The 27,895-nt window shown below is 39.7% G+C and overlaps 1 protein-coding gene across 1 annotated transcript; it reads right to left on the bottom strand.

Moving 5' to 3' along the window:
- SLC28A2 (solute carrier family 28 member 2) lies at nucleotides 1–27,895 on the bottom strand. Its single transcript, XM_055316627.1, is given in 16 exon segments — nucleotides 1–65; nucleotides 1,659–1,790; nucleotides 16,231–16,291; nucleotides 16,293–16,341; nucleotides 16,546–16,616; nucleotides 16,619–16,650; nucleotides 18,584–18,642; nucleotides 18,644–18,663; nucleotides 19,459–19,619; nucleotides 19,622–19,656; nucleotides 19,830–19,994; nucleotides 20,439–20,561; nucleotides 20,563–20,672; nucleotides 22,140–22,192; nucleotides 27,038–27,124; nucleotides 27,877–27,895. Coding segments are annotated over 16 exon segments (1,242 nt in total).

The raw sequence follows: 27,895 nt of genomic DNA, 5'->3' as shown, positions 1-27,895 counted from the left end.
TTAAATGAAGTCAATTCTGTCTTTGCGGGAATTGCCAGCTTGAATAGCAATCATTTTTCTACTTGCTGCAACAGAAGACAACAGTAAGACAAATAGCAAAATGAGACAATACAAAAAATGCCACATAGCAGGATATGATTGGCATACAAGTAGTTCAGAAAATGTAAATACTTTAGAAACTCATGAGATCACTTAGGTTAGACCCGTGAGCCTTGAGACACTGTAATGGAGAAGGAAGACAGGCAGGAAGGGCTGAGATGGTGAGAGTGGACATAATGGTTGAGTAAATCCTTTGAAGTAGGTAGACCTGCGCTCAAATCCCAGCTCTGTCACTTACTATGTGACTATAGGAAGTAATTTAAGCCTATCTTTCCTCCTTTGGAAAACTAGGATAATACTAGTACCTACTTCAAAGGGTTGTTAAATGGATTAAATGGGGGGAAAAAAGCAAACATGTAAATCTTGTCAAGCAATGCAAGGTATGATAAGTGCAAGGCTTGATATATAAGGTTCTTACACTTTACTTGTGAAAAGAAAATCTTCAGAGCACCTTACCATTTACATAATGTGGTTTTTTTCATATACATTACTCAAATTTTCTAGCAGCTTGTCAAATATATAATTATCATCACATTCATCATGCAGAAGTGGAACATGGGCTTCAGAGAGATTAAGACCTTTCACATGGCTTGAGAGGGACTTTGAATCCAGATCTTCTGGATCCTAATCTTTCCTTTTTATTCCTGTCTTAAAAGTCAATTATTCCCACAGAGGTGATAGACCATTAAATGCTTGACAACCGATAGCTTAGCCAAAGACTTTTGAAACCAAGAGTAGATTAGGCATCTAAAGGCAAGTCAGAAGCAGAAGTCAAACACAAACTTTGCCTACCTAAGGCATCTAGAAATAACTGGCCAAATATAAATCAATCTAAATGTCCATCAATAGAGGCACCTGGGTGGCCCAGTTGGTGAGGCTTCTGACTCCTGGTTTCAGCTCAGGTCACGATCTCAGGGTCATGAGATGCCTCTCTGAGCTCAGCCTGGAGTCTGCTTGAGATTCTCTCTCCCCTTCCTCTACCCCTCCCCACGCAGTTTCTCTCTCTCAAATAAATCTTTAAAACTAAATGTCCATTAATAGGGAAGCAGATAACTTAGGAGGTATCCTTATATGGAATATCGTGTAGCCAATAAAATAAATGAGGTAGATCTATATGTACTGGCCTGGAAAGACCGCCACACACACGCAAAGACGGCGCACAATGGAACAATCAATTTGCACAAGAGACGTTTCAATGTGTAGCTTTGAAGCCGACTCCACCCATTTAAGGACCCAGTCTGTCACTCTCCTTTCCTTATGCCCACCGTCTCCTTTCCACACTGCCATTCCCACATCCCACCACAGCCGTCTTTCACAACCCGCTCTTCTGGTCCTCTTTCCTCTTGCCCGCTTTTCCTTAGCCTCCACCCTTCTCTGCCGGAGGACCCCTTGGCAGAGATAGAGGCACGGAGCCCCCCCCCTCCGCCCCCCCCCCCAAAGAGATGGACCTCCCTGCGGAAGCCGGACGCACGCGCCCTGGCGCCTCCCTAGACCCGGAGGCGGCCTGTTTGCCCCGCCCGCGGGAAGGAGCCCGAATGCGATTGGTCTCCTGCGATTACGCCTCCCAGGATTGACCGGCCGCCGACTCCTCCCACCAAGTTTGGTGCTTCTCGGGAGGCGCTTCTTGGCCCTAGGAGGAGGCGGCGTAGCTTTTGCTAAGGTCGCATTTGGTACCGGATTTTCCTGCTCGACTGTTTGACAGATGACGGCATTAAGGTTGCCATGCTTCCTGCTGTGTGGTCCTATATGTTATAGCAAGAGTTTTCTTTAAATAGGACACGGAGAATCAGAAAGCAGGCCCTTACCCCCTGAAAGATACGGAGCTTCCTTTGTCCCACATGCGTCCGTGTGAGAGCTAAATTTCATACATAACGCAAATTAAAAGTCGTGAATTCAGCTTAAATAGTAATAGTAGGAGTTCACCTGTACATTGGGCTTACAGTGAGCGGTCACTGTTTTGATCCCTTTAAAACCTCACAGCCTTTACCTAGAATGCAGGTTCCATTATCCCCATTTTATAGACAAGGATGCCAAGACACAGGGAAGTTAAGCAACTTGCCCAAGATCACCCAGGGCTAAGTGGCAGAGCCCCAGTCGGAACCTGGCCTAGTGTCCGGTACCACCAACCACAGCATCAGTCTGCCTCTTAGAAAGAAACCAGGCAACGGTAAATATTATTGCCTAGGTCAAGAAGCAGTTTATTGAGGCTTCGTTTTCTTTTATGTCAAGTTTGGAAAATATGGGAGAGCAGATGGCAGTGGAGACTGGAAAGAATGGAGACTGGAACCTCCATTCAGGAGATTCTGAGCTCAGGTAAATTATAAAGTAGAAGAAGGTAGATTAGCTAAGGGAACATACAAATACAAATACCTACATCCATGCTTAAAATATATGTATATTTAATTGAGACACCTGCTGGAAATTGCTGAGAGTAACCTTAAACACTTGGGAGGGAAAACAGAAGGAGCTCTAAAGCAGAAGAGAGAACAGCTTGAGTCTGAAAAGACTATCGAGGAACTGCAGGGCCAGCTGTGGTACAAACAGCTCCCTAGAGAAAAATTAGAAGGTCAGTTGGGATGAGTATCGTGCAGAGATGGATCAACTCAGGGAGACACTGGCAAAAATTCAGGTCCCCAATTTTGCTGTGGATGATGACTCTTCTTGTGAGTCAAGCAAAGAGAAAAGGCAAATAAAGAATAAGGTGTCTTCTGGGGAAGTTTTTGTCAGAAGGTACTAATCAGTGACATAACTTGAAATAAACTTGCTTGATTTTTCTTTTATTTAAAAAATATATAGGGGGTCCCTGGGTGGTGCAGCAGTTTGGCGCCTGCCTTTGGCCCAGAGCACGATCCTGGAGACCCGGGATCGAATCCCACGTCGGGCTCCCTGCATGGAGCCTGCTTCTCCCTCTGCCTGTGTCTCTGCCTCTCTCTCTGTGTCTCTCATAAATAAATAAATAAAATCTTTAAAATATATATATATATATATATATATATATATATATATATATATATATACATATAATTTATTGAGGTGAAATTCACATAACATAAAATTTAAGTGAACAATAAGTCATATTTAGGACATTCACAATATTGTGCAACCTCTATCTATATCTCGATCCAAAACATTCCTGTCACCCCAAAGTAAAACTTATATTCATTCAATAGTCATTTCTTATTCCTGCCTTCCCCCAGACCTTGGTAACCACCAATCTATATTGTCTCTGTGGATTTCTCTGTTTTGAATATTTCATACAAATGGAATCATGCAATAATAAGCCTTTGTGTCTGGCTTCTTTGAACTAGATAATTTTTTTTGGTTCCACTATGTAGCATATATAGCACATATAAAGTACTTCATGCTTTTTATGGCTGAATAAAATTCCATTATGTACGTAACATGATTTGTGTATCCATTCAGCAATTGATGGATATTTGGACTGTTTCACATTTTGACTATTGTGAATAGTGCTGTTATGTACATGCCTGTACATGTACGTGTTGGAATACGTACATGTTTTTAGGTCTTTGGGGTGTATACCTAGGAGTGGAATTGCAGGGTCATGGGGTAATTCTATGTCTAACTATGAGAAATGCCTGCATCCTTTTGAAATTCATTCTTTTTTTTCTTTTGCAAAAGAATCTTTTTTTTTACATATTTTTTAAATTGGAATTCAATTTGCCAACATATAGCATAACACCCAGTGCTCATCCCATCAAGTGCCTCCCTGAAATTCATTCTTAAGGATATATTATTCATATTATAAATAATATTTGATATATGATATATATTAAGCATTTTAAATCAGAGTATCTTAAAGTTAGCACTGTTGACATTAAGACCATAGAATTTTTTGTTGTGGGGGCTGACTTGTGCGTTTGAAGATGTTTAGCAGCAATTCTGGCCTTTACCCAGTAGATGTCAGTAGCATCCACCCAGTTGTGACAACTAATATTGTCTCAAGATCTTGCCAAAGGTTTCCTGGGTGGCAAAATTTCCCGCTATTCCCACTGAAATCCATTGCTTTAAAGGATTCTCTGTACACTGGAAGCAAATCTGTCACTAAAACAAAACACTCAAACAAAGTAAGGGCATTTAAGAAACAGATGTTCCTTGCAAGTTTGCATACAGGAAATATTGTTTATTGTGTAATGATGTTAAGGAGTTTGCAGATTTCTAAATGTGTGACAACCAGAAAACTGTATCATTAAATATTCATCTAACTTTCATATATTCTTTTGTTCCAGCTCACCCACAGAACCCCAAGAAATATAGCTTTTCACATCAGTACATGTTATATATACCAAATCGCTTTTACAGCACACCGCATCACATAATTTTTAAGATGGCAGCTAGAAGCAAGATTTCACAAGATTTTTTTGGTATGGTAATATTTATTATTTCAAATCTAAGCTCAGACAGAGCCCATAAGGAATTTCCTATTTGGCTCAGCCAAATAATGGAAAGACATCTGCTAATTTTCATTATTGAGGTACAGTGAACCAAAATAAAATTTTTACATTTACCTTTAAAGATCATGGTAAGAAAAAAAAAAGATCATGGTAAGTTAATTGTAGAGTGGAAACTCTAAGTACATAAACACCTTTGCTATCAAAAAGCGATTAGGATCAGAACTGTTATGGAAATGGACCAGCTTTGGGCACAGGCAGCATTGGTGTAAAACTCACAGCAAAGTCTATGGCACTGAACTCTATCTACCCAGGTATGGAAGTGGAGGGGTGGGGCAGGAAGGTTGGTGCCATTCTGCAATGAAAAGCCAAAGAGATACCTAGTAGGTCACATAAAAGTAATGCAACAAGTGTATCAATAAGTACTACCAAACTGCTGAAGAAAAACAAGAACACAAACCTATAGATGGATTCAATTGTGATGACCAAATAAATAAGACAGAATTAAATGTATTTTCTCATTCATGTCCAAGATAATACTAGCAAGAAAGCCTGTAGAATAGGTCTACTTCTGTGACTAACAGCTACCACCATCAAATCACTGAGGTGAAATTTATGCCTTGAATTGTGATATAGAATTCATTTTATTCTGAGAAGTTGGTATTCCAAAGCCAGTCTCCTCTTGGGAAAACAGCTCCCACTTATTTAATTATTAGATGTATGTATATGTGTGTGCTTATTTTTTATTAATTAATTAATTAATTAATTTATTTATTTATTGTTTCGGCTTTATTGTGGTGCAACTGAAAAATGTAATTGTAGGAATGCCTGAGTGACTCAGGCTCAGCTGATTGAGCAGCTAGCTCTTGATTTTGGCTCAGATCATGATTTCAGGGTCATCAGATGGAGGCCCACCTCTGGCTATGAGCTCAGTGGGGAGTCTGGTTGAGACTCTCTCCCCCTTGTCCTTCCCCCCATTTACATGCTCTCTCTCAAATAAATAAATAAATATTTTTAAAAAGAAATATAATTGTAGGGATCCCTGGATGGCGCAGCTGTTTAGCGCCTGCCTTTGGCCCAGGGCGCAATCCTGGAGACCCTGGATCGAATCCCACGTCGGGCTCCCAATGCATGGAGCCTGCTTCTCCCTCTGCCTATGTCTCTGCCTCTCTTTCTCTCTCTCTCTCTCTCTGTGACTATCATAAAAAAAAGAAAGAAATATAATTGTAATATATTTAGAGTATATGATGATTTCACATATGTATAAATGTGAAAGGATTCCCAACATTGAGTTAATTAACACACCCATCACCTCACATGTTTATCTTTTTCTTTCTTCCCTCCCTCCATTTCCTTGCTTCCTTTCTTTTCTATTTTGGTGAGAACACTTCAGTTCCACTCTCTTAGCAAATTTCAAATTTCAGTTATATAATACAGTATTATCAACTATAGTCACTGTTATATATTAGATTCTGGGACCTTATTCATCTTATATCTGAAAGTTTATACTTTTATACTGGTCATTCCCTATTTTCCCCATCCCCAATCCCAGGCAATCGCCATTTTACTCTCTGATTCTGTTTTGGACTTTTTTTTTTTCAGATACCACATATAAATTATACCATGTGGTATTTGTCTGGTTTATTTCAGGTAGCATAATTGTTTATCCATGTTGTTGTAAATACTAGGATTTTCTTCTTTTATAACGATAAATAATATTCCTATATATATATATACATACATATATATACACACATATACCACATTTTCTTTATCCAATCGACAGTTGATATATAGGTTATTTCCATATCATGGCTACTGTGAATAATGTTGCAATGAACATGGGAGTACAGAGAGTGATTTCATTTCCTTTACATATATACCCAGAAATGGGATTGCTGGATCATATGGTAATTCTATTTTTAATTTCTTCATCAGTCTCCATTCTCTTTTCCATAGAGGCTATACTATTTTACATTCCCATCTACAGGATATGTGTTTCTTTTTCTCCGCATCCTTGCCAGCATTTGTTGTCTCTTGTCTTTTTTATAATAGCCGTCCCAGCAGTTATAAGGTGATATCTCCTTGTAATTTTGATTTGCATATCCCTAATTAGTGATGTTGAGCACCTTTTCATGTACTTGTTAGCCATTGGATTTCTTCTTTAGAAAACTGTCTATTCAGTTCCTCTGCCCATTAACTGGATTATTGTTGTTGTTGTTGTTGTTGTTGTTATTGAGTTGTATAAGTCCCTTGTATATTTTGGATATTAACCCCTTCCTGGATATGTGGTTTACAAATATTTTTTCCCATTCTGTAGGTTGACTTTTCATTTGTTGATAGTTTCCTTTGTAATACAGAAACCTTTTAGTTTTATGTAGTCTCACTTATTTTTGCTTTTGTTGTTTGTGCTTTTGGTGTCATTCCCAAGACCAGTGTCAATGGGGTTTACCCACCATGTTTTTTTCTAGGAGTTCTAAGGTTTCAGGTCTTATGTTCAAGTTTTTAATCCATTTTGAGTAGATTTTTGTGTATGGTATAAGATAGAAATCCAATTTAATTCCTTTGCATATGGATATATGAATGTGAACTATTTATTGAAGAGACCGTCCTTTCCCCAGTTCTTGGCTCCTTTGTCAAAAACGAATTGACCACATTCGCATGGGTTTACTTCCAGGCTCTCTCTTCTGTATTGTTAATCTATGTGTTAGTTTTTATGTGAATCACTATAGCGATTACTATAGATTTGTAATATACTTTGAAATCAGGAAGTGTGAGGCCTTCAGCTTTGTTTTTCTCAAGACTGTTTGGCTATTCAGTGGTTCCACATGGATTTTAATATTGGTTTTTTCTCTTTCTATGAAAAATGCCATTTCAATAGGGATTGCATTGAATCTGTAGATCACTTTGGGTGGTATGGACATTTTAACAATATTAATTATTCTAATCCAGAAACACAGAATATCTTTCCATTTCTGCCTTTTTAAATTTCTTTCATCAGTGTTTTATAGTTCTCAGTGTACTGATGATCTTTCATCTCCTTGGTTAAATTTTTTCCTAAGTATTTTATTATTTTGGATGCTTCTGTAAGTGGGATTTTAAAAAAAAAATTTTTAATGAGATTTTACTTATATTTTTTCCAATAGTTGATTGTTAGTGTATGGAAATACAACTGATTTTTTTTGTATATTGATTATGTCCTGAACTTACTGAATTCATTTATTAGGTCTTACAGTTTTTTTTTTTTTGTGGAGTCTTTAGGGTTTTTTATACATAAGATCATGTTATCTGCAGAGATAATTTTATTTCTTCTTTTCTGATTTGGGTGCCTTTTTTTTCCCCCTTGCTTAATTGCTCTGGCCTGACTTGCAGTTCTGTGTTGAATGAAAGTGATGGAGGTGGGCATCTTTGTTATATTCCCGACCTCAGAGGAAAATGTTCAGCTTTTCACTGTTGAGTATGATGTTGGTTGTGGGTTTGTCATATATGGCCTTATTTTGTTGAGGTACAGTCCAATATGTTGGAAGTTTTTATCATGAAAGGATATTGAATTTTATTAAATGCTTTTTTGCATCTATTGAGATGATTGTATGATTTTTTTTAAAGATTTTTATTTACTTATTCATGAGAGACACAGAGAGAGGGAGAGAAGCAGAGACACAGGCAGAGGGAGAAGCAGGCTCCATGCAAGGAGTCCGATATGGGATTTGATCCTGGGACTCCAGGATCACGCCCTGGGCCGCAGGCAGGTGCTAAACCACTGAGCCACCCAGGGATCCCGACTGTATGATTTTTATCCTTCATTTTGTTAGACTGCTATATTACATTTATTGATTTGTATATGTTGAACTATCCTTGCATCCCAGAAATAAATCCCATTTGATCATGGTGTATGATTCTTTTAATGTACTGTTGAATTTGGTTAACTAATATCTTCTTGAGAAATTTTGCATCTATATTCATCAGGAATATTAGCCTGTAATTTTCTTTTCTTGTGGTATTCCTATCTGGCTTTGGTACTAGGGTAATACTGGCCTCATAAAATGAGTTTAGAAGTATTCATTCTGGGCAGCCTGGGTGGCTCAGCAGCTTAGCACTGCCTTCAGCCTAGGGCCTAATCCTGGAGACCTGGGATCGAGTCCCAAGTCAGGCTCCCTGCATGGAACCTGCTTCTCCCTCTGCCTGTGTCTTTGCCTCTCTCTCTGTGTGTGTGTCTCATGAATAAATAAAATCTTTAAAAAAAATTTAAAAAAGAAGTATTCATCCCTCTTATGTTTTTTAGAAGTGTCTGAGAAGATTCATATTAAATCTGTATTAACTGTTTGGTAGAATTCACCAGTGAACCCATCTGATCCTGGGCTTTTTTGAGGGGAGAATTTTGATTACTGACTCAGTCTCCTTCTTAGTAATCAATCTCTTTAGAATTTGTTTCCTCAGATTCAGTCTTGGTAGGTTGTATTTTTCTAGAAATATATTCATTTCTTCTAGGTTATCTAATATGTTGGGGTATAATTGTATAATTGTTCACAGCAGTTTCTTATAATCCTTAGTATTTCTGTGTTACCAGTTGTGGTATCTCTTTTATTTCTGACTTTATTTGAATCTTCCCTCTCTCTTTCTTAGCTAAAGTTTTATCCTTTATCTTTTTTTTTTTAAAAAAGAGCTTTTAGTTTCATCGATCATCTCTATTGTCTTTTTTGCCTCTATTTCCTTTCTTCTACTAACTTCTAGCTCAGTTTGTTCTTTTCTAGTTCTTTGAAGTGTTAAGTTAGATTGCTTATTTTGAGGTCTTTCCTTTTCCTTAATGTAGGTATTTATTGCTATCAATTTTCCTCTTGGAATTGCTCTTGCTGCATCTTTGAAGTTTTGATATATGGTGTTTCCATTTTCATTTGTCTCAATATTTTTTTTCAAGTTTTTGCCAGTTTTACTTAAGTATAATTGACATATATCACTTACAAATGTAAGGTATGCAACATAATGATTTATGTATATATTGTGAAATGATTACCATGGTTAAGTTTAGTTAAGATCCATCACCTCACATAGTTACAATTTTGTTTCCTTGTCATGAATCAAGATATTTTAATTTCTTTTTTGATTTTTTTGGGGGGGTCCACTGTTCAGGAGCATATCATTTTATCTCCACATATTTGTCAATTACTAGTTTTTTTCTCATACTTGATTTCTAGTTTCATAGGATTGTTGTGGTCAGAAAAAATGGTTGGTATGATTTCAATCTTCTTAAATTTATAAGATTTGTTTCATGACCTAACATATGATTTATCAGAGAATTTTCATATATACTTGAGAAGAATGTGCATTCTGCTGCTGTTGGGTGGACTGTTCTGTAAATGTCTGTTACATCCATCTGGTCTAACATTGTAGTTTAAGTTTCCTGGTGGATTTTCTGCCTGGATGATCTATCCATTGTTGAAGGTAGAGTATTGAAATCCACTAGTATTGTATTGCTATTTCTGTCTTGAGATCTGTTAATACTTGCCTTATATCTTTAGGTACTCTATGTTGGGTGCATATATATTTACAATTTTATAGCTGCCTAATGAATTGACTCCTTTATCATTATATAATGACCTTTGTCTCTTGTTACTGTTTTTGGCTTAAAGTCTATTTTGTCTGATGTAGGTATAGCTACCTCTGCTTTCTTTTGGCTTCCATTTCCATGGAGTATTTTCCTGATCCCTTCACTTTCAGTGTATATGTATCTTTGAAGCTGAAGTATGGGTCTCTTGTAGACAGCATATAGCTGGTCTTTTTTTTTTTTTTTGAAATCTGTTCAGCTACTCTATCTCTTTTGATTAGAAAATTTAGTCCATTTATATTTAATTATTGATAGGTATGGACTTACTATTGTAATTTTGTTGTTTTCTTACTTTATTGTAGTGCCTTTGTTCCTTTCTCTCTTTCTCTCTTCCTTTGTAAGTTGATCATTTTTCTGTAGTGGTGTGCTTTTGTGTATCTACTACAGGTTTTTGTTGTGTGGTTACCATGAGGATTACATAAAACATCTTATAGTTATAACAGTCTATTTTAAGCTAATAACAACTTAACTTTAAATGCATAGATTTATACACCCTTCCTCACTTTGTTTTTGCTGTTCCAATTGACATCTTTCTATACTGTGTATCCATTAAATATTTTTGTTAAATATTTTTGTCTTTTATCATTTGTATTATAGTTATGTGACTTACGTGCCATCATTACAATATTAGTCTGAATTTAGCTATATATGTGCTTCTACCAGTGAATTTTGTACTTACAGGTGTCATGTTACTAATTACCATCTTTTTATTTCAGCTTAACATTGTTTCCTTTAAGATTTCTTGTAAGACCAGTCTAGTGGTGATGCAATCCTTCAGATTTTGCTTGTATGGGAAAATCTTCTTCTCTGAAGGACAAATTTTCCAGGTAGAATATTCTTGGTTGGCAGTTGTTTCTTTTGAATATACCACCCCACTTCATTGTGGACTGCAAGGTTTCTGCTGAAAAATCTTTTAGTAGTCTAATGGGGGTTCCCTTGTCTGTAATAAATTGTTTCTCTTGCTCTTTTTAAGAATCTCTCTTTATATTTAACTTCTGACAATTTAATTATAATGTGTTTCAGTGTGGGCCTCTTTAGTGTCCCAAAGGGAGGCCTGCAGTTAGCACTTACTTGAAGTAAGTCAATCGGAGAAAGACAAACAGTATATGTTTTCATTCATTTGGGGAATATGAATAATAGTGAAAGGGAATATAAGGGAAGGGAGAAGAAATGTGTGGGAAATATCAGAAAGGGACACAGAACATAAAGACTCCTAACTCTGGGAAACGAACTAGGGGTGGTGGAAGGGGAGGAGGGCGGGGGGTGAGGGTGAATGGGTGACGGGCACTGAGGGGGACACTTGACGGGATGAGCACTGGGTGTTATTCTGTATGTTGGTAAACTGAACACCAATAAAAATTAATTTATTAAAAAAAAAAACAGTTAGCACTTACTTACAGGCTGATTAGAAGTTAGGCCCTTAGGTACCAGGAGGGAAAGCATGCCGTTAAACCCCTTTCAGGGAGAAACTGGGAAATGAGCATTTTTGCCTACTCCCTCTATTCTGAGACTGGCTGGTTAGCTGTTGGAGTTACTCCTAAACCCATCTGAAAACTGCATCTTTGTTATAGTCCTATTGTACTCATGAATGCAAACCTCATTTATTATCAGAGCTATGTGACTTAGGGGCTCATCCCTTGGGTGGCAGCCATAAAAGTTAAGGTATCAGACATGAATTCACAAGCTCTTCCAGAGAGATACTGGCAACTTAATTTTATTGTTGAAGGGAGCTAGAGGGGAAAGATGAACTCCAGGGAGGATCAGAGTTATCCCCTAGATACACACTGGTTAGAAGCTGGATCCTCAGGCAGTGACTTGTAAAGTATGCAGTCAAACCTCTTCCAGTGAAAGACTGGGAAATGGGTGTTTTTGCCTGCTCTCTGCACTGAGCCCTGGGGGGATAGCTACAGTGAGTGCTCTTGTGCAAGCCCATTAACAAGGGCTTCTTTGTCTGCTTCAGTCCTGTGGGATTCATGAATGCAAGTCCTGTTGGCTATCAGATTCAGGCAATCTGGAAGCTTGTCCCTTGGGTGGCAGCCACAAAAGCTGTGGCACCAGACATATGTATGAAGCTCCTTCCAGAGCGATGCCGATGACCTGGTTTTACCATTGGAGTGAGCCCAGCGAAAGGTATGGAAGTGCCTATCAGCTTGTTCAGGCTCCAGGGAAGATATTGGTCAGCACTAAAATGCATGCTAACTGGAAGCTGGGCCCCCAGGTAGCAGCTTGTATATAGCTAAACCCTTTCCAGGGAAAGACTGGCATTTTTGCCAGCACTGTCTGCACTGAGGCTTGGAGGCATAGCCACAGTGAGTAGTCACACACCATTAAGAACAACTTCTTTATTCTCTATAATTCTGTGGAACTCAGGAATCCCAGCTGTATAGACTATCAGAGCTAGGTGTTTGGGATCTCATCTCTTGGGGGTCAGGAGTCTTAAAAGTTGGAGCACTAGATGTGCAGTTCAAACCCTTTCCTTCTCAGGGAGAAGATGGGAGTTAGGATTTCCCTTGGATTATATGGTGCTGTACCAGGCGTAGGGTTTATGGAGAGACTGTTTCAGATTTTCCTACCCAGTTAGATGTGTATATTTTCTCAATTGCCTGATATGTAGGAGTCACTCAGCCACTAGTTTCTGGATTTTTCTCAGAGAGAATTACTCCATGTGTAGCTATACATTTGGTGCATCCATGGGAGGAGGGAAATTCTGGAATCTCTTATGCCTCCATATTGGTCTGTAGTCACTTCAGACTTACTTAGTATAAATGAGATGGACCAAAACATTATCTCTTTCAGATTCTAGATGCTAAGGACACTCAGTAAGTGACTTTGCCTAAAGTCACTTTGAAGGCAGAAATGAGCAGGAAGACTATTTTATTAATTTTTTAGTGAAGTTGGGACACCTGGGTGGCTCAGTGGTTGCGCATCTGCCTTTGGCTCAGGGCATGATCCCAGAATTCTGGGATCAAGTCCCACATCAGGCTCCCTGCATGGAGCCTGCTTCTCCCTCTGCCTATGTCTCTGCCTCTCTCTGTGTCTCTCATGAATAAATAAATTAAATCTTTAAAAAAATTTTTTTAGTCAAGTTTAGTGACATAAAGAAAACTCATCATTAAACAAAAATTAGCAATTTTCACTTTATTCATTTACTCAAGAGTATGCTTACAATGACACTGACTGAACTGCCACAAGAACACAGGAATCAAAACTATGCCAGACCATGATCTATCCAATATATAATTCATCTTTAATAGTACTTCAAAAGGATTATTTTTTCAGAGGATGATGTTGCCCTCTCTGATGATAACCTTCAAACAGAAGAGGGTAATATCTCTTAATTTGGGATAGTAACCTGTCAAGCAGCTAGCACCTGAACATCTACCTGTATAGTGAACAAATCACTTACTTAATGATAACTTCCCAATCTATTTCCAGCTCTGATTTCTCTCCTGAATCCCAGGCCCCAGCTGGCTTGCAAGTAGCTTCACATGGTGATCCCCCCCCACAACCAGTACCTCCAAATCAACATATCCAAGTGAATTAAGCCATAATCTGTCCTTTACTCCTATTCCTGAAACTAGTCCTCTTCTTTACAGTGAATGAATGGCACCTCTTAGATCCACTTGCCCAAACCAGAAAGAAGTCAGTCATTTATGAGTCCTTTCCCTTCCTCAAAACCCTTCCCTCCTGTCTAGCAATGTCCAATCCTATTGATTCCCCTTGGTCTAGTGCATCTCCACCCCTACAACCACCTAGTATCAGCTCTCATTATGTCTCACTTGGACTATTACAGCAATGTGTTTATTGGTCTCTCTGGCATCCAAATGGCTCCCAGAATGATCTTTTGAAAAAACATCTTATCATGCCAAAATTCTGTAAGTTAAAATCTAAATCCCTAACATTTCACACAAGATTTTTTTTTTTTTTAATTTACGATAGTCACACACACACACACACAGAGGCAGAGACACAAGCAGAGGGAGAAGCAGGCTCCATGCACAGGGAGCCCAACATGGGATTCGATCCCAGGTCTCCAGGATCGCACCCTGGGCCAAAGGCAGGCGCCAAACCGCTGCGCCACCCAGGGATCCCTCACACAAGATTTTTAAAGATATTTCAACCTCATCTCCCAGAATGCTCTTCATTTATGTATATATCACTACTAACACACATATCTTTTGCTTTGGGAGAACCATTCTAGTTCCTCAAATATTTTTGTGTTTCTATACGTAGTTCTTTTAGTTTAAAGATAATTTTTTTCTGCTGGCTCCTTTCAATATTTTTTCTTTTATTTTTGATTTTCTGTGATTTCAAATGATATGCTTAGGTGTAATTTGGGGGGTGGTGCATTTATCCTGTTTGTTGTTCTCTAAGCTTCCTGGATCTGTGGTTTGGTGTCTGACATCAATTTAGGGAAATTCTCAGCTATTACTGTTTCAAATATTTCTTTTATTACCTTTTTCTCTTTCTGGTATTTCCATAATGTGTATGTTATACCTTTGGTAGTTGTCCCATAGTCCATGGATATTCTTTTCTGTTTTTTTCCCAGTCTTTGTTCCCTTTGCTTTCAGTTTTGAATATTTCTATTGATATATCTTCAAGCTCAGAAAATACTTTCCTCAGCTGTGACCAATCTACTAATAAGCTTATCAAAGGCATTCTTCATTTCTGTTACAGTGTTTTTTGATCTGTAGCATTTCTTTTTTCTCTTAAGATTCCTATATCTCTGCTTACATTGCCCATCTGTTCTTGCATACTGTGTACTTTATCCATTAGTGCTCTTTGCGTAATAATTGTGGTTGTTTTAAATTCCCAATGTGATAATTTCAACATCCAGACATGGCAAGATGTCTTCAAGTTGTGTTTAACTTTTAGTGTGCCTTGTAATTTTTTTTTTGACAGCCAGGCATGATGTACCCATAAAAGAACTGCTATAAATAGGCTTTTAGTAATGTGGTAGTAAGGGCAGGGGAGGGGAAGGGTACTATAGTCCTATGATTAGGTCTCAGTCTTTTAGTGACATATGCATCTGGACTATCACAAGTATTTCTTACGGTTTTTTTCTCCCTCTTTAGTTGGAACAAGATAGCTAGAGTGGGCTAGAGTTGGGTATTTCCCTTCTCCCAGGTCAGGTAGGCCCTAATAATACCCCAGCTCTGGTTAGGCTCTGGCTAACTAGTTTCCCTTGTGGGAAGTCCTTGTCAAAAAGAACAGAGTGCTCAGGGATCCCTGGGTGGCTCAGCAGTTTACCGCCTGCTTTCCTTTGGCCCAGGGCATGATCCTGGAGTCCCGGGATAGAGTTCCACATCGGGCTTCCTGCGTGGAGCCTGCTTTTCCCTCTGCCTGTGCCTCTCTCTCTCTCTCATGAATAAATAAATAAAATCTTAAAAAAAAAAAAAAGAACAGAATGTTCTGGTTTCAAAATGGTTCCTTTCCCCCTTTTCCTGCCAAAGTATTAGGGAATTTTTTTGTCTGATATGACTATGAAAACCTGGTCTATCTACTGGAGATAAACTCCCTAAAAGTATGGGGACTTCATACTGAAATGAGCATTTCAGACTGATCATTTTTTTAGTTGTTGTTAGAATGGAGTAGTGACTTCCAAACTCCTTGTATTCTATTCTAATAATATCCCAGAATTTGGTAAGCAAGTTCAGGTTTGCACTATCTAAATGCACCATGGTTTTTTCAAGACAACTTTATCCTCTCTCAGTCTTCTTCATTTCTGTCAGGAGCAGCCCATAATTTTTTAGCCACTTAGGGCCACTGCCAAAATTTCACCTACAACCTACCTATATCCCAATCACAATAAATACAGTACCTTCTTATTAGGGAAACCCCACTACTTACTTATTCCTCTGCCTCTCCACTTCTCAGTACTGCACCAATAAAGGTAAAATCTGTCACTTATCCATATGAGAGCTAATATGAGGATGTATCTAATGAGAGACAAGAACAAAAATCTAGACTGCCACAAAGACCCATCCCTCTTTTTACATACTATATTAGCATCCCCATGATTACCCTCAAGACCTTATTTCTCCCCACTCCCAGAAGATTCCTGAGTGGATAACAGTGTACAAGAGGAGGGAGCAGGGATCCTAGTGTTCACCCAACTCTGAAAGCAGCCTTTGCAGCACACATAGGTTTCATAGGTTCTACTGGTGAAATCTGTGTCCTAGGAAGGGGACACAGTCAGTTTCAGCTCCCCTGAGGACATAGAGGATTCTTAGATAAGGAAGACAGAATTCCTAAGGGGAAGATTTTACACATGTCCCTTAAGGCTCTTAATTCTTTGTGTATGAATTGAGAATGTTATAGATTAGGTGCCTTTTCTTTGCATCTTTGAGATGGATGGTTAAATCAATATTGAGAGATATTTTTTTCAGGATCTATGTAAGTGATTTCTGCCAAGAGATGAAGCTGAAGTGCCTACCTGCCACACAGACACTGATAAGGGATACACAGGCCCCTGTGAAGATAGCACTGACCACAATCTTGGAAACAAGTCACTCTTCTGGCAAGGTACCACTGAGGCTATAGACCACAAAATACAATTTAATATCGTCCCTACCAGACAATCGGGTATGCTTCATGGGCACCCATGTACAAGAATGCAGAAAAACAAACATAGCAGATGAAAAGCATCCTTAGCACCAACCACCAGAGGCTAGCCAGTGGTACCCCAAGAAGTATGTTTATAGGGATCCCTGGGTAGCTCAGTGGTTTAGCACCTGCCTTCGGCCCAGGATCGAGTCCCACGTTGGGCTCCCTGCATGGGGCCTGCTTCCTTCTCCCTCTGCCTGTGTCTCTGCCTCTCTCTCTGTATCTATCATGAATAAATAAATAAAATTAAAAAAAAAAAGAAGTGTGTTTATACATTAAACCTGATGGGCCACAAACTCAGAAATCCCCTAGGTCAAGGATTGTGTATCTGACCCTAACTTCAGTGCTTCTGTGAAATTCCAGAGAAGTATCTGGATCAAGCAAAGCTCTTTGTGGCCCAGGCAGGCACAAACACTTGGATGTTCACTAGATAAGGTTTGCATTCTTAAGCTATGGCCAGAATTAGATGGACTGCTTTGAGCAAGAGGGATAAAGAGGGCAACACTCACCTAAGCCTTGGCTGCATGATGCATATCCCACTGCTAGATGTCAATCACATGGTTAGACAGTAATCAGGCATCAGAATTAGAACAATACAGATCAGTGTTTAACAGAAAAGATAAACTGAGATGAAATTGTTTCACTTTTCAATTGTTTAATCAGCTACCAAATAAATTCACTTAATGAGGGATCCCTGGGTGGCACAGCGGTTTGGCGCCTGCCTTTGGCCCAGGGCGCGATCCTGGAGACCCGGGATCGAATCCCACATCGGGCTTCCGGTGCATGGAGCCTGCTTCTCCCTCTGCCTGTGTCTCTGCCTCTCTCTCTCTCTGTGACTATCATAAATAAATTTAAAAAAAAGATTTAAAAAAATTCACTTAATGATTCTACTCCAGAATATGAGTGCCATAAAAAGTGGACACACTGAACTGTATTTCTTCTTTTTTAAAAAGATTTTTTTTTAATTTACTTATTTGAGAGAGAGTGAGCAAGAGAGCATGAATGGGGAGAGGGGCAGAGGGAGAGAAAGAAGCAGGCTCCCCAGTGAGCAGGGAGCCCAGTGAAGGGCTCCATCCTAGGACCTGAGCCAAAGGCAGATGATTAACCTCCTAAGCCACCCAGGCACCCCTGAACTGTATTTCTTCTTATATGTTAGTTTTAACTTGGATCTTCCAAACTTTTGGAATCTGCTAGTCATTCTCCCTCCCCTATCCTCAAGGATAATTCCACTTTCTTCATATCATTTTCTGTAGTCATCACCCACATTCAGCAATATCTTGGCAGTCCAACTGTATGTAACTGTGTCTGCTTCAAATACTTATACCTCCCACACCTGATGACCTGTAGCTTTTAATCAAACACTTCATACCACTTGCTCTTTCTATTTATCTGCCTTGTGTGTGTGCTGCTTTTATTTGTATTTTGAGTCTTTGTGTAACTCCTATTTCTATGAAGATGGTTGGTAAGCAGCCTAATTTCAGAAGCAATCTTTGCTACAGAATAAAAACTCAAATATCTTTATTTTTAAATACATTATGTTCATTTAATGGCAAAATAAAAATATTACACCACTATAATCTCCCTCATAGGAAAAATAAAAATGAAATTGGTCTTTTGGACCTCCAATCAAAAGGAAAAAAAAAAAAGAAAAGTAACAGAAGTTGAGATTGTAAATCCAGGTGGGCTCCACCCATAGTCTGGTAGCAGTGGTTGCCTTAACTCCAAATTAACTGTCATGTGAGAGGGCCCATTTCACATCAGCTTCTCTATCTGGTCTCAAGTTGTACTGAAAAACCAGGACTGCCCACTACAGAAGCTGGAATCTTGTTGGCTTATTGGGTGTTGGGAAAATGAATTAATTCACTCAAGCCTCCCAGTGTGATTCCTATGGAACTGAGATTGGCAAAATCCACAGTGTTAAAATATAATGATTTCAGCTCTCACCTCAGGAAAACAAAAATAACTGAGTAAATAAACTCAGTCCCTTGTGTGCAGCCATATAATCAGGATAAAAGTACTAGAGTACTTAGGACCCCCAGCTTGTCCACACTACCCTAAAGAAAGTGGAAAGGATGCTCAGAAAATAATCACTTCCTGAGTTATTATAGGAATAATGATATGGAAACCCCATGGGCCTCTTTGCCCAGCACTCTTCTTGTTGAAGCTTGTGAATAAGGAATGAGGATGATGGAGAAAGAAAAGGAGATTGATTTACAGCAACTTAAACATATAAATGAAGAAGTGGACCTTAGACTATCAAAAATAGCAAACAAACAGACTATCAAAAACCCTGGAGTGCTCCAACTGTAAAGACCCAACAATTACATTACAGAGAGAAGCTGGGTCAGACTGTGGGGGAAGAAGACCTCAGGGCAGCATGAGCATTGGAGCTAAGTGTATTGTTATGCTTGCTTTGTGGTTAGGCCTAGGACACTGGAAAGGGATCTGTGGGTGTGAAACAAGCTTTTGTTTTTTGTTTGTTTGTTTGTTTGTTTTTTAAAATTTTTATTTATTTATGATAGTCACACAGAGAGAGAGGGAGAGGCAGAGACACAGGCAGAGGGAGAAGCAGGTTCCATGCACCCGGAGCCCGACGTAGGATTCGATCCCGGGTCTCCAGGATCGTGCCCTGGGCCAAAGGCAGGCGCCAAACCGCTGTGCCACCCAGGGATCCCCACTTTTGTTTAACGTGTTCTGTCTGCCCACAGACAATTTGTGCTTTTCAGGATTCTGACTTACTGAAAGCCACTGTTTGTCTTCAATCCACTCTTACATTCCAAAAAGATGTCTGTTCTTGTATTGAGATAGTTGCTGAGCTACACACTCATTTGTGAAAAACTTGATCCCTACCATCACACCTACCACTGGTCATTCTGCTCACTCTACACCCATCATGAAATCGTGGGCCTTAGGATATAGGAGCAGATGACCTGGGTGAAAGAAAGATATCCCAGGGAAAGGAGGCCAGGAACCAAGGACTCTCTCTGGAGCCCTGACTCAGTCTCCACCCTTCTCCTATCCAGGTTCTCTTTTAGCTCACTGTAGGTCAGGATATGCGCAGTTCAAGGACTACTTAACCGTACTTAGATGGATAGCCTGACTTTTACCTGGAAAGATTTTATACGTCTACCAATTCTCTTAGCCAGGAGAGGGCAGCACTGATGAAGGACACCACAGTCAAAAAAGATAATCAGGATGGCTGCTAATGGTTATCAATATGGCCTATGGCGTCCCTGGCTCCATTGCTGGCAGCTTCCAGGACATTATTCTCCTCCCTGTGATTATTTGGCATAGGGGAAGAATATGGTGTCTAGGGTAGTCTCAGCTCCTCATAGAAGAGAAATCCCACTGTCCCTGCAATGCAGGAACGCAGGAGGAGACTGCAAGGCTAGCTTGAGAGGTGACAGGGGTTCCTAGTGACCCTTTTGGTGGCAATTATAGTGAAGCAGTATCGGATTTAATTGCCATGAGATTGCACTGACACCAAAGACAGAGGATAATGGCATGTGGAAGACAGGCTGGTGGGAGGGTTAACCAAAAAAAAAAAAAAAAAAGAAAAGAAAATCAACACGGTTAGCTAGAGGCAGAGGTAGACAAGAGGGGATATGGAATCATTATTCCTTTACCAAGACACCTGAAGCCTCTGCCACCACAGCATCACTCTTGACCCTGCACTTGACCTTACCATCCCCCAGATGGCCTCAAATGCCTCATTGGACTTACCCACAGGGTAATTTTACCCCCTTCTATTCTTGAACTTGGCCTTCCTCTGATTTACCAGCTTTGACAAGGCAAGAGCAGAAGGGGCAGCCACCACAGAGGCAGAAATTAAGGATGCTGGAGGCTCCCAACACAATGACCAAAATGGTGGCAAACGCTCCAGTCATCACTGCATGGATTTCAGAAGGCATGATGTCTGCAAGATATAGATGGATGAGCAGGGGTGCTTCTGTCTATAAATAAGGAAAGCTGTGTCAGATTCAAGAGGTTGCATCTCCCCAGCCCCAAAGTACCCACCCTGCTCCTAGGACATATCCCTGCAGTGTGAGTACCCCTCCAGCAGCCAGCTCTGTTCTCAGATCCTCCCAGCGTTTACCTCACCCCTGCTGGCACCTACTCATATCCTGGATGGCACTGTTCTCATTTGTTTTCACAGGAATTTTTCTCTCTCACTTAAATTTTAAAATGCTATAGAAGGGAAATGGTACATTTCTTTTGTATGTTTTCAGTGTCTGAAGCCATATACTTAATGAGTGATCTTATGGAGTGCATATTAGTTACTTGAAAAGTACTTGTTAAATTAATTGCAAATAGATGATTAAAGCCCAGTGTTGATGACAGAATCAAAGGAACCATGTTTGTTTTTAACACTGTGTGTCAATTATACTTCAATTAAAAAATAATGTTTGTGAAAATGTTATGAAATTATGAAGGCCCAACTACGTAAACTGTATCTTGAATTTAGATAAAATAATGTTATTTAATCACTTAATGAGCAACAGCTATGTGCCTACTGCTGTACTAGATGCTAGGGATATTAATATGAATAAGGCAAAGTTTCTGCTGTTAGATGTCTAGTATAAGAAACTAAGCTGACAATGCATAATTTCAGCAAAATGTGGAGTGCTATGGAAAAAGTGTGCAGAAGTACCCTAAGAACATTTCAGAAACAGTTAATCTGCCCAAGGCCTTGGGAAAGACCTCAATACTAACTCTGGGTCAATTTGACAAGCCATTGTCCCTAGCATTGAGCTGAATAGTCAATAGCATATATTGGGCACCTACTCCATACAGATAAATGTGTCAGACAAATATTATGAGAGACAGCCTTCATGTTAGCCCTGAGCAAGGCAAGTTATTGTCTCCTTAGAGACCCTGGAAAACAGAGGTCACAAGGAGAAACCTGAATACAGGGCTAACATCTTGCATAGCCCCTAAAGAAGGAGAAGATTGGATCAGGACATTTCCATACATTCCTGTGTAAGAAGTTGGATCAGTGGTTAAGGATATCCAAATTAAGTATGCCCAGATAAATATGAGATGTGAAAGCAAGCAGAGTTTCTTTTGAGCTTCCAAGTTTTCTTTTATCAGTGATTGGCTGCCCAAACCATCCTCAGATATTTGACGTATCAGAAAGAAAACATACTTTTCTCAACCTGTTGTCTGCCACGCTTTGTGTTCCCCAAAGAAAAGAAGATCAAGGGGATCCCTGGATAGTTCAGCAGTTTGCCTTTGGCCCAGGGCATGATTCTGGAGTCCTGGGATCAAGTCCCACATCAGGATCCCTACATGGAGCTTGCTTCTCCCTCTGCCTGTGTCTCTGCCTCTCGTTCTCTCTGTGTCTCTCATGAATAAATAAATAAAATCTTAAAAAAAAAAGAAAGAAAGAAACAGAGATCAAAAGGCCTTAGAGTGCTTACCAACCCCACAAAGATGCTTCTTGCCACAGCCAGGGTGTTTGTGGCAGTGGTACCTGTGGTTGTTTACAAAAATCAGGTTACCCAAAGGGATATAAAGTCCTAAAGCATTAGCATTAACAGGAATCTTGGAAAGTATCCTGCAAAACCCCTTCTCCATTTTACTGGTAAGGAAACTGAGGCCAGGAGAAGCAGAGTGACAAGTGTAAGGCCACAAAGCAAGTTATAAACAGAACCTGGACCGGAACTCAGGACTCCTGGCTTTCAGAACAAGTAGATTAAAATTCATTATGAAATAGAAATGCAGCCTCCTTTCTGTCCCTGCTCTGCCCCTCAGCCTACATAGGGCCTGGACATGACCATCTAAAATCAGGTATGCTTGAAAGAGTTTGCCTTTTCACATTGGCTTTACCACTCTACATCCTACACACAAGCATTTTTCCGTAATAAGTGTCATCTTCATGCCTCCTAACAGATCACAAGATGAAAGCCCACCTGCTGACTGGTATAAGAATGAACCATCCACTGCGCAAGGCTCAAGTAGCAGAGAATGGACATCATACATCCAAAAAAAGGGATGATTGGGAAAGTCTATAGTAAGAACGACAGGGCAACTGGTGAGATGAATGTGCTCATGTGTGCCCTAAATGAACTGCATTTCAGGCCTCTGAATTAAACTCTCAGCATCCTAAGAGCAGCTGAAAGAGTATAGATACCCAATGGGTATTTAAACACAAGCTAGTTCAGGAATACATTTACATATATTACAAATCTATCATCCCATCAGTACTAAGCCACAAGGAGATGTTTCTGAGCCTTCCTCCCCAACCCCTATTTCATTCCAATTTCCAAAGAATGATCAAAGGGCAAGACATTGATGCTATTTACTGAGGAGATCAAATTCTCTTCTTAGGGCCACCTGGGTGGCTCAGTCACTTAAGTGTTTGCCTTCAGCTCAAGTCATGATCCCAGGGTCCTGGGATTGAGCCCCAAATCTGGCTCCTTACTCAGTGGGGAGTCTGCTTCTCCTTCTCCCTCAGCCCCTCCCCCCTCTATTTGTGCTCTCTCTAAAATAAATAAATAAAATCTAAAAAAATAAAATCTCTTCTTAAAGTCAAATTGATATATACACTAGTTCATCTCTTGGACACACATTTTCTTTTTCTTTTTTTAAAAAAAAAGATTCATGTATTTATTTGAGAGTGAAAGAGAGAAAGAGAGAGGAAGAACCCTCTCTAGGGTTTTAAAAGAACACTTCTAAAAGGGCTGAGCCTTCACATTCAATTTCTCATACCTAGATCTGGTCTCCCAGCCATCAAAATGCATTAAACTGAGGATTCATTCTGATGACCAAGATACCAAAGAGCCAATTGAAGACCCAGGCCCAAAACACAGCCCTCCAGGACACTTAGGACCAATTAGAACATTATTCCAAGATGAGTTCTGAATCCTAGTTGTTTATTACTTGTTTTGACTTTTAAACATGAGTGCATGTACTCTGGGTAGAGCCAACCTAGGATGTTAACAGTAAATCTGGAGTGAGGAGCAGGGAGAAATGGAAATAATATATAAAGAGCCACATATATCCATATGGTTTTTAAAAACTGTCCACAGACTAAATGACACACACACACAAACACACACACATATATATATATATATACACTTACAAATAAAAGTGTCATAAACCAATACTTTTAATATTACTGTGTGCAATATGGATTCTCTATTGTATTTTCTTTTCTTTTCTTTCTTTCGTTCATTCGTTCTTTGTTTGTTCTTTCTTTAACACTGATCTGGATCCACAAAGTGATATCAAGATTCACTAATGGCTCACAACCTATAGTTTGAAAATAAGTGGTCCAGGGCCTCTGAGAACTTTAAAATTTCTCTAAGGAACAAAACTGTCAGAGAAGCAAATTCCAGAGATTGTTAAAAATTTAGTTCTATAAAAAAATAAAATAAACAAAATTAGTTCTATGCCTTTGTAATCAAGACTTGACACATGCACTTTTTAATTAGTAACACATGTCCCTTGGCTATGTGATACTATGCCCATCCTGCAGACCCAAAACTCATTGCATGGCAGTGTTTGGAGCATGCAGAGGATGAGAATGAACATGCAGATTCCTGTGAGGGAGATCAAATGCTCTGTAGACTCTGGCTATCACCTCTCTCCCTCAACTCTTACAGAATGAAGTTAGAAGAGTCCAATCTGAAGACACAAGTCACATGACTTCCTTTCCCTCAAATTTTTGTAATGCTAAGATGTGATAAATAGGTTTATTCTTGGGCAGCTCAGGTGGCTCAGCAGTTTAGCGCCACCTTCAGTCCAGGGCATAATCCTGGAGACCTGGGATCGAGTCCCACCTGGAGCCTGCTTCTCACTCTGCTTGTGTCTCTGCCTCTCTCTCTCTCTCTCTCTGTCTGTCTCTCATTAATAAATAAATAAAATCTTTAAAAAAAAAGACTGTTCTAATGGATAACGAGAGTATTTTTTAAAATGGTCCCCTGTGGATCTCTACCCAATATCCAACCACTCCAAGGGCAGGAGTAAAGGCTAAGCCACAAATCAACTACTTAGGGTCTTGTGGTCCTTTGATGTACCAGACATGTTTGATCAATACACAAACTGGTTTCTTCATGTCTGAGTATTGGACAAGGAAAGAGAATTAGAAGAGAGGTCTCATATGAAAAGAAAGGAAACAAAAAGAACATATTGTCCATTGAGATGCCTCAGTAACAACAACGACAAAAGTCTTCACAGGTCACACTTGAATTTCAGAGCTGTTCTCATTGTGAACTCATCTCACTTAAAGGGAAATAAAATCTGGCTTCCATAATCCACCCTCCTAATGAGTGTCAAATAAATCAAGGATCCAAAATTTAGGCTGTAATCTGGTGTGTTTTTCCAAATTATCACTGTTGTGAACATTTTTTTGTGTGTGTGAACATTTCCTGTGCATCCACTGAAGAATAGGCAGAAAAGAGGAACTTCATAGAGAGTGTGAAAGTTATTCTCTCACCCCATGCATGCGATCAAAGGATATGTGCATGCCATAGTCAGTTAGATGAGCTATGGCTGCTGTAGAATCCCACTCAGTATACATTGAACAGTAAGTTTGCTCCTTCAACTCTAAAGAATTGTAAAAGATACCAGTCGGGTGCAAGAATTCTAGAGGACTAGAAGGGGGTGGAGCATAAAGAGTATCAGGGAAGGAGCACCTGGGTGGCTCAGTCAGGTAAGTGTCCGCCTTCAACTCAGGTCATAATCTCAGGGTTTTGGGATCAAGCCCCCTGTCGGGCTCCCTGCTCAGTGGGAGTCTGCTTCTCCCTCTCTCTCTCTCTTTCTCTCTCTCTCTCAAATAAATAAAAATAAAGCCTTTTTAAAAATAAAAAGAGTATCAGGGAAGTAAGGGAGACACATATGGCCACCAGATCAGTTCAATAGCTTAATGTAGCTGCAAACCTCTATGTTTTATTTCACTGAAAAGGAGTATGGTTTTTCTCATTTTTGATACAAGCCCTGACAATAAACAGACTGAAACTCTTCCATGAAACTTAACCTCCCCCACCCCCGCCACTCCCTGACCTCCAGCAATGTTGAGACATGAGGCTACAAGAAACTGAAGTCCAGTACATGGAGGCCTGTTGCTATTTGCTCCCTGAGCCTTGCGTTTCTAAGTGTAGGGGAGTGGTTTGAGAGACAGCTCAGGAGCAGTCAAAGGAGAAAAAGGGAAGATAATGAAATCTTATTCATCATTTCATCCAAAGCTTCAGGCAGGAGTTTTTAAAGGCCTTTAGACGTCTTGTTAGTTTTTTACCAAAGAACCTTTTTCAGAAAGTGGTGAACCAGGACCAAGAACACCAAACAGGTGAGGACAGACAAGGCCAGTGCCCTCTGGGAATCCACAATGCAGGTGCCACGATGCAGCTTAAGCTAAAAAGAGAAGGTACCAAGTGAGGATCAGCAAACAGGGCTCCTTGGGGGCAAATGAAGCTCTAATGATGAATGCCTGAGACTTAAAGCAAGAAGAACTGTCCAGTGACCTTGCTATCCAGCCCTAAGGGTCAGGCTGAACTACAGTCCTCAAGGCAAAGATCGATGGCCATTTTCTGCTTGAGGATTCCCAGGAAGAGTCCAGCTTAGTTTGAATACTACATTTTTTCACTGATTTCTTTTTTTTTTTTTTTCACTGATTTCTAATGAAATCTCACTCCCTTCTATTTTATCTGATATCCTCTTTTGGTCCCTTGGAGTAGATTTGATCAGCATCTACCACTAGACTCTTCAAAAGTCATCTGTTCTCAAAACCATATAACACCAGTCATTTTAATCTTTCCTCTGGAGCAAAACCACATAAACAAGGCTACTCTTAAGAAGTGTAGCCATATGGTTCTCACCTCGTGGCTGCTTGACTTGCCTCAAAATAAAAGTTTTGTTTTCATCATCCTAGCTCCCTCTAATATTGGCCCCAAAGTCCTATACATCACTGACAGTATACTTTAAACAGGTTTTCTGTCTTTTTAAAGTGTTTTATATCATTGTTCTTACTAATGAAGCAGGAAATAAGTAATATATACTAGGCTTCTCTTGTAAAGACTATAACAAGCTGCATTGATTCAAGAGACAAGAAAGAAAAAACCCAGATTCTCTCAAATATCTAAGTCTATCAAATAGTATAGTTTTGAGAAATAGTTCATTCTCAGGTTTTACCTATTCCTAGAACTGCAACTCGATAAATTATGTTCACTTACAAGTCATGAAGATCTATACACCAAATAGCCCTTTAGATCAGTTTGTGAATAAAGTTGCTTTCCATCTAGCAATTGTCTTGATACAAGGTTCCATTCCTAAAATAACTGTTGTCTCTTGCTTCCATGAATTCTCAACATCTTACCCAAACAGGCCCAGCAGGATCTTCTTGAACAAGCCAGCATGTGTTTTGTAGAAACTTCTTGCTCCAGTAAAAGGCTGTAGGTTCCTCCTGATAAGAACACCAAAACTAAGTTACAAAAACTACTTCATCCCATTTGTATCAATTCCCAGAATTTATATTACCTGGCCTGGGAAGAATTTATTAACCAATGAGGAAAATTATTCAGCCACGGTACAATAGATAATATTGTGGCATGGCAGAAAAGCCAATCAAACCTTGCCAAGGAGGAGCAGGTCAGAATAAGCCTACCCAACCTGGACTAGCAATATCCTCAGTAATCTCCAACCACAGAATTGGACACTAGTCACATCAGGAGAGACTCTTGGAACTGACTTCCCCCTTGTTCCTTAGGGACAAGGGATTGTTTAGCTTCCAAGATTCAGAAAAGGGCTTATTCTGAGAGGCAGCTTTGACCAATCTTCCCTAAGAACCATACGAACCCATAACCCTGAGCAGTCAATCAGATGTGCACTGACAGACTGGAAGAAAATCACTACCACCGTCAAGAATCCCTGGTGAGCAGGACCTGATGCTATTCCAGTTGACCACTGACATGTGCTTTCTATGTGCTGGGCTCTTTGTGGGAACTTTATAAGGAGTAGCTCATTGACTCCTCCAAACAATTCTGGAGGTGGTTACTATTATCTTTTCCATTTTACGAATGTGGAAACTGGAAAACAGAGATGTTAAGTAACTTTCCCAAGGTCATTGAAGGTGTAAGGAGCATAGACAGAATGCAAACTCAGGCAGCCCGGCTTCAGAATCTGAGCTCTCAACCATCCTCCTATGCCATATCTTACCTGGGCCAGGCTCACCCAT

Source organism: Nyctereutes procyonoides, unplaced genomic scaffold (genome assembly GCF_905146905.1).
Source record: "Nyctereutes procyonoides isolate TBG_1078 unplaced genomic scaffold, NYPRO_anot_genome, whole genome shotgun sequence".
In the NCBI taxonomy this organism is placed as follows: domain Eukaryota; kingdom Metazoa; phylum Chordata; class Mammalia; order Carnivora; family Canidae; genus Nyctereutes; species Nyctereutes procyonoides.
Note: the sequence above shows the minus strand (reverse complement) of the source record. Positions and strands in the feature narration are given on the sequence as shown.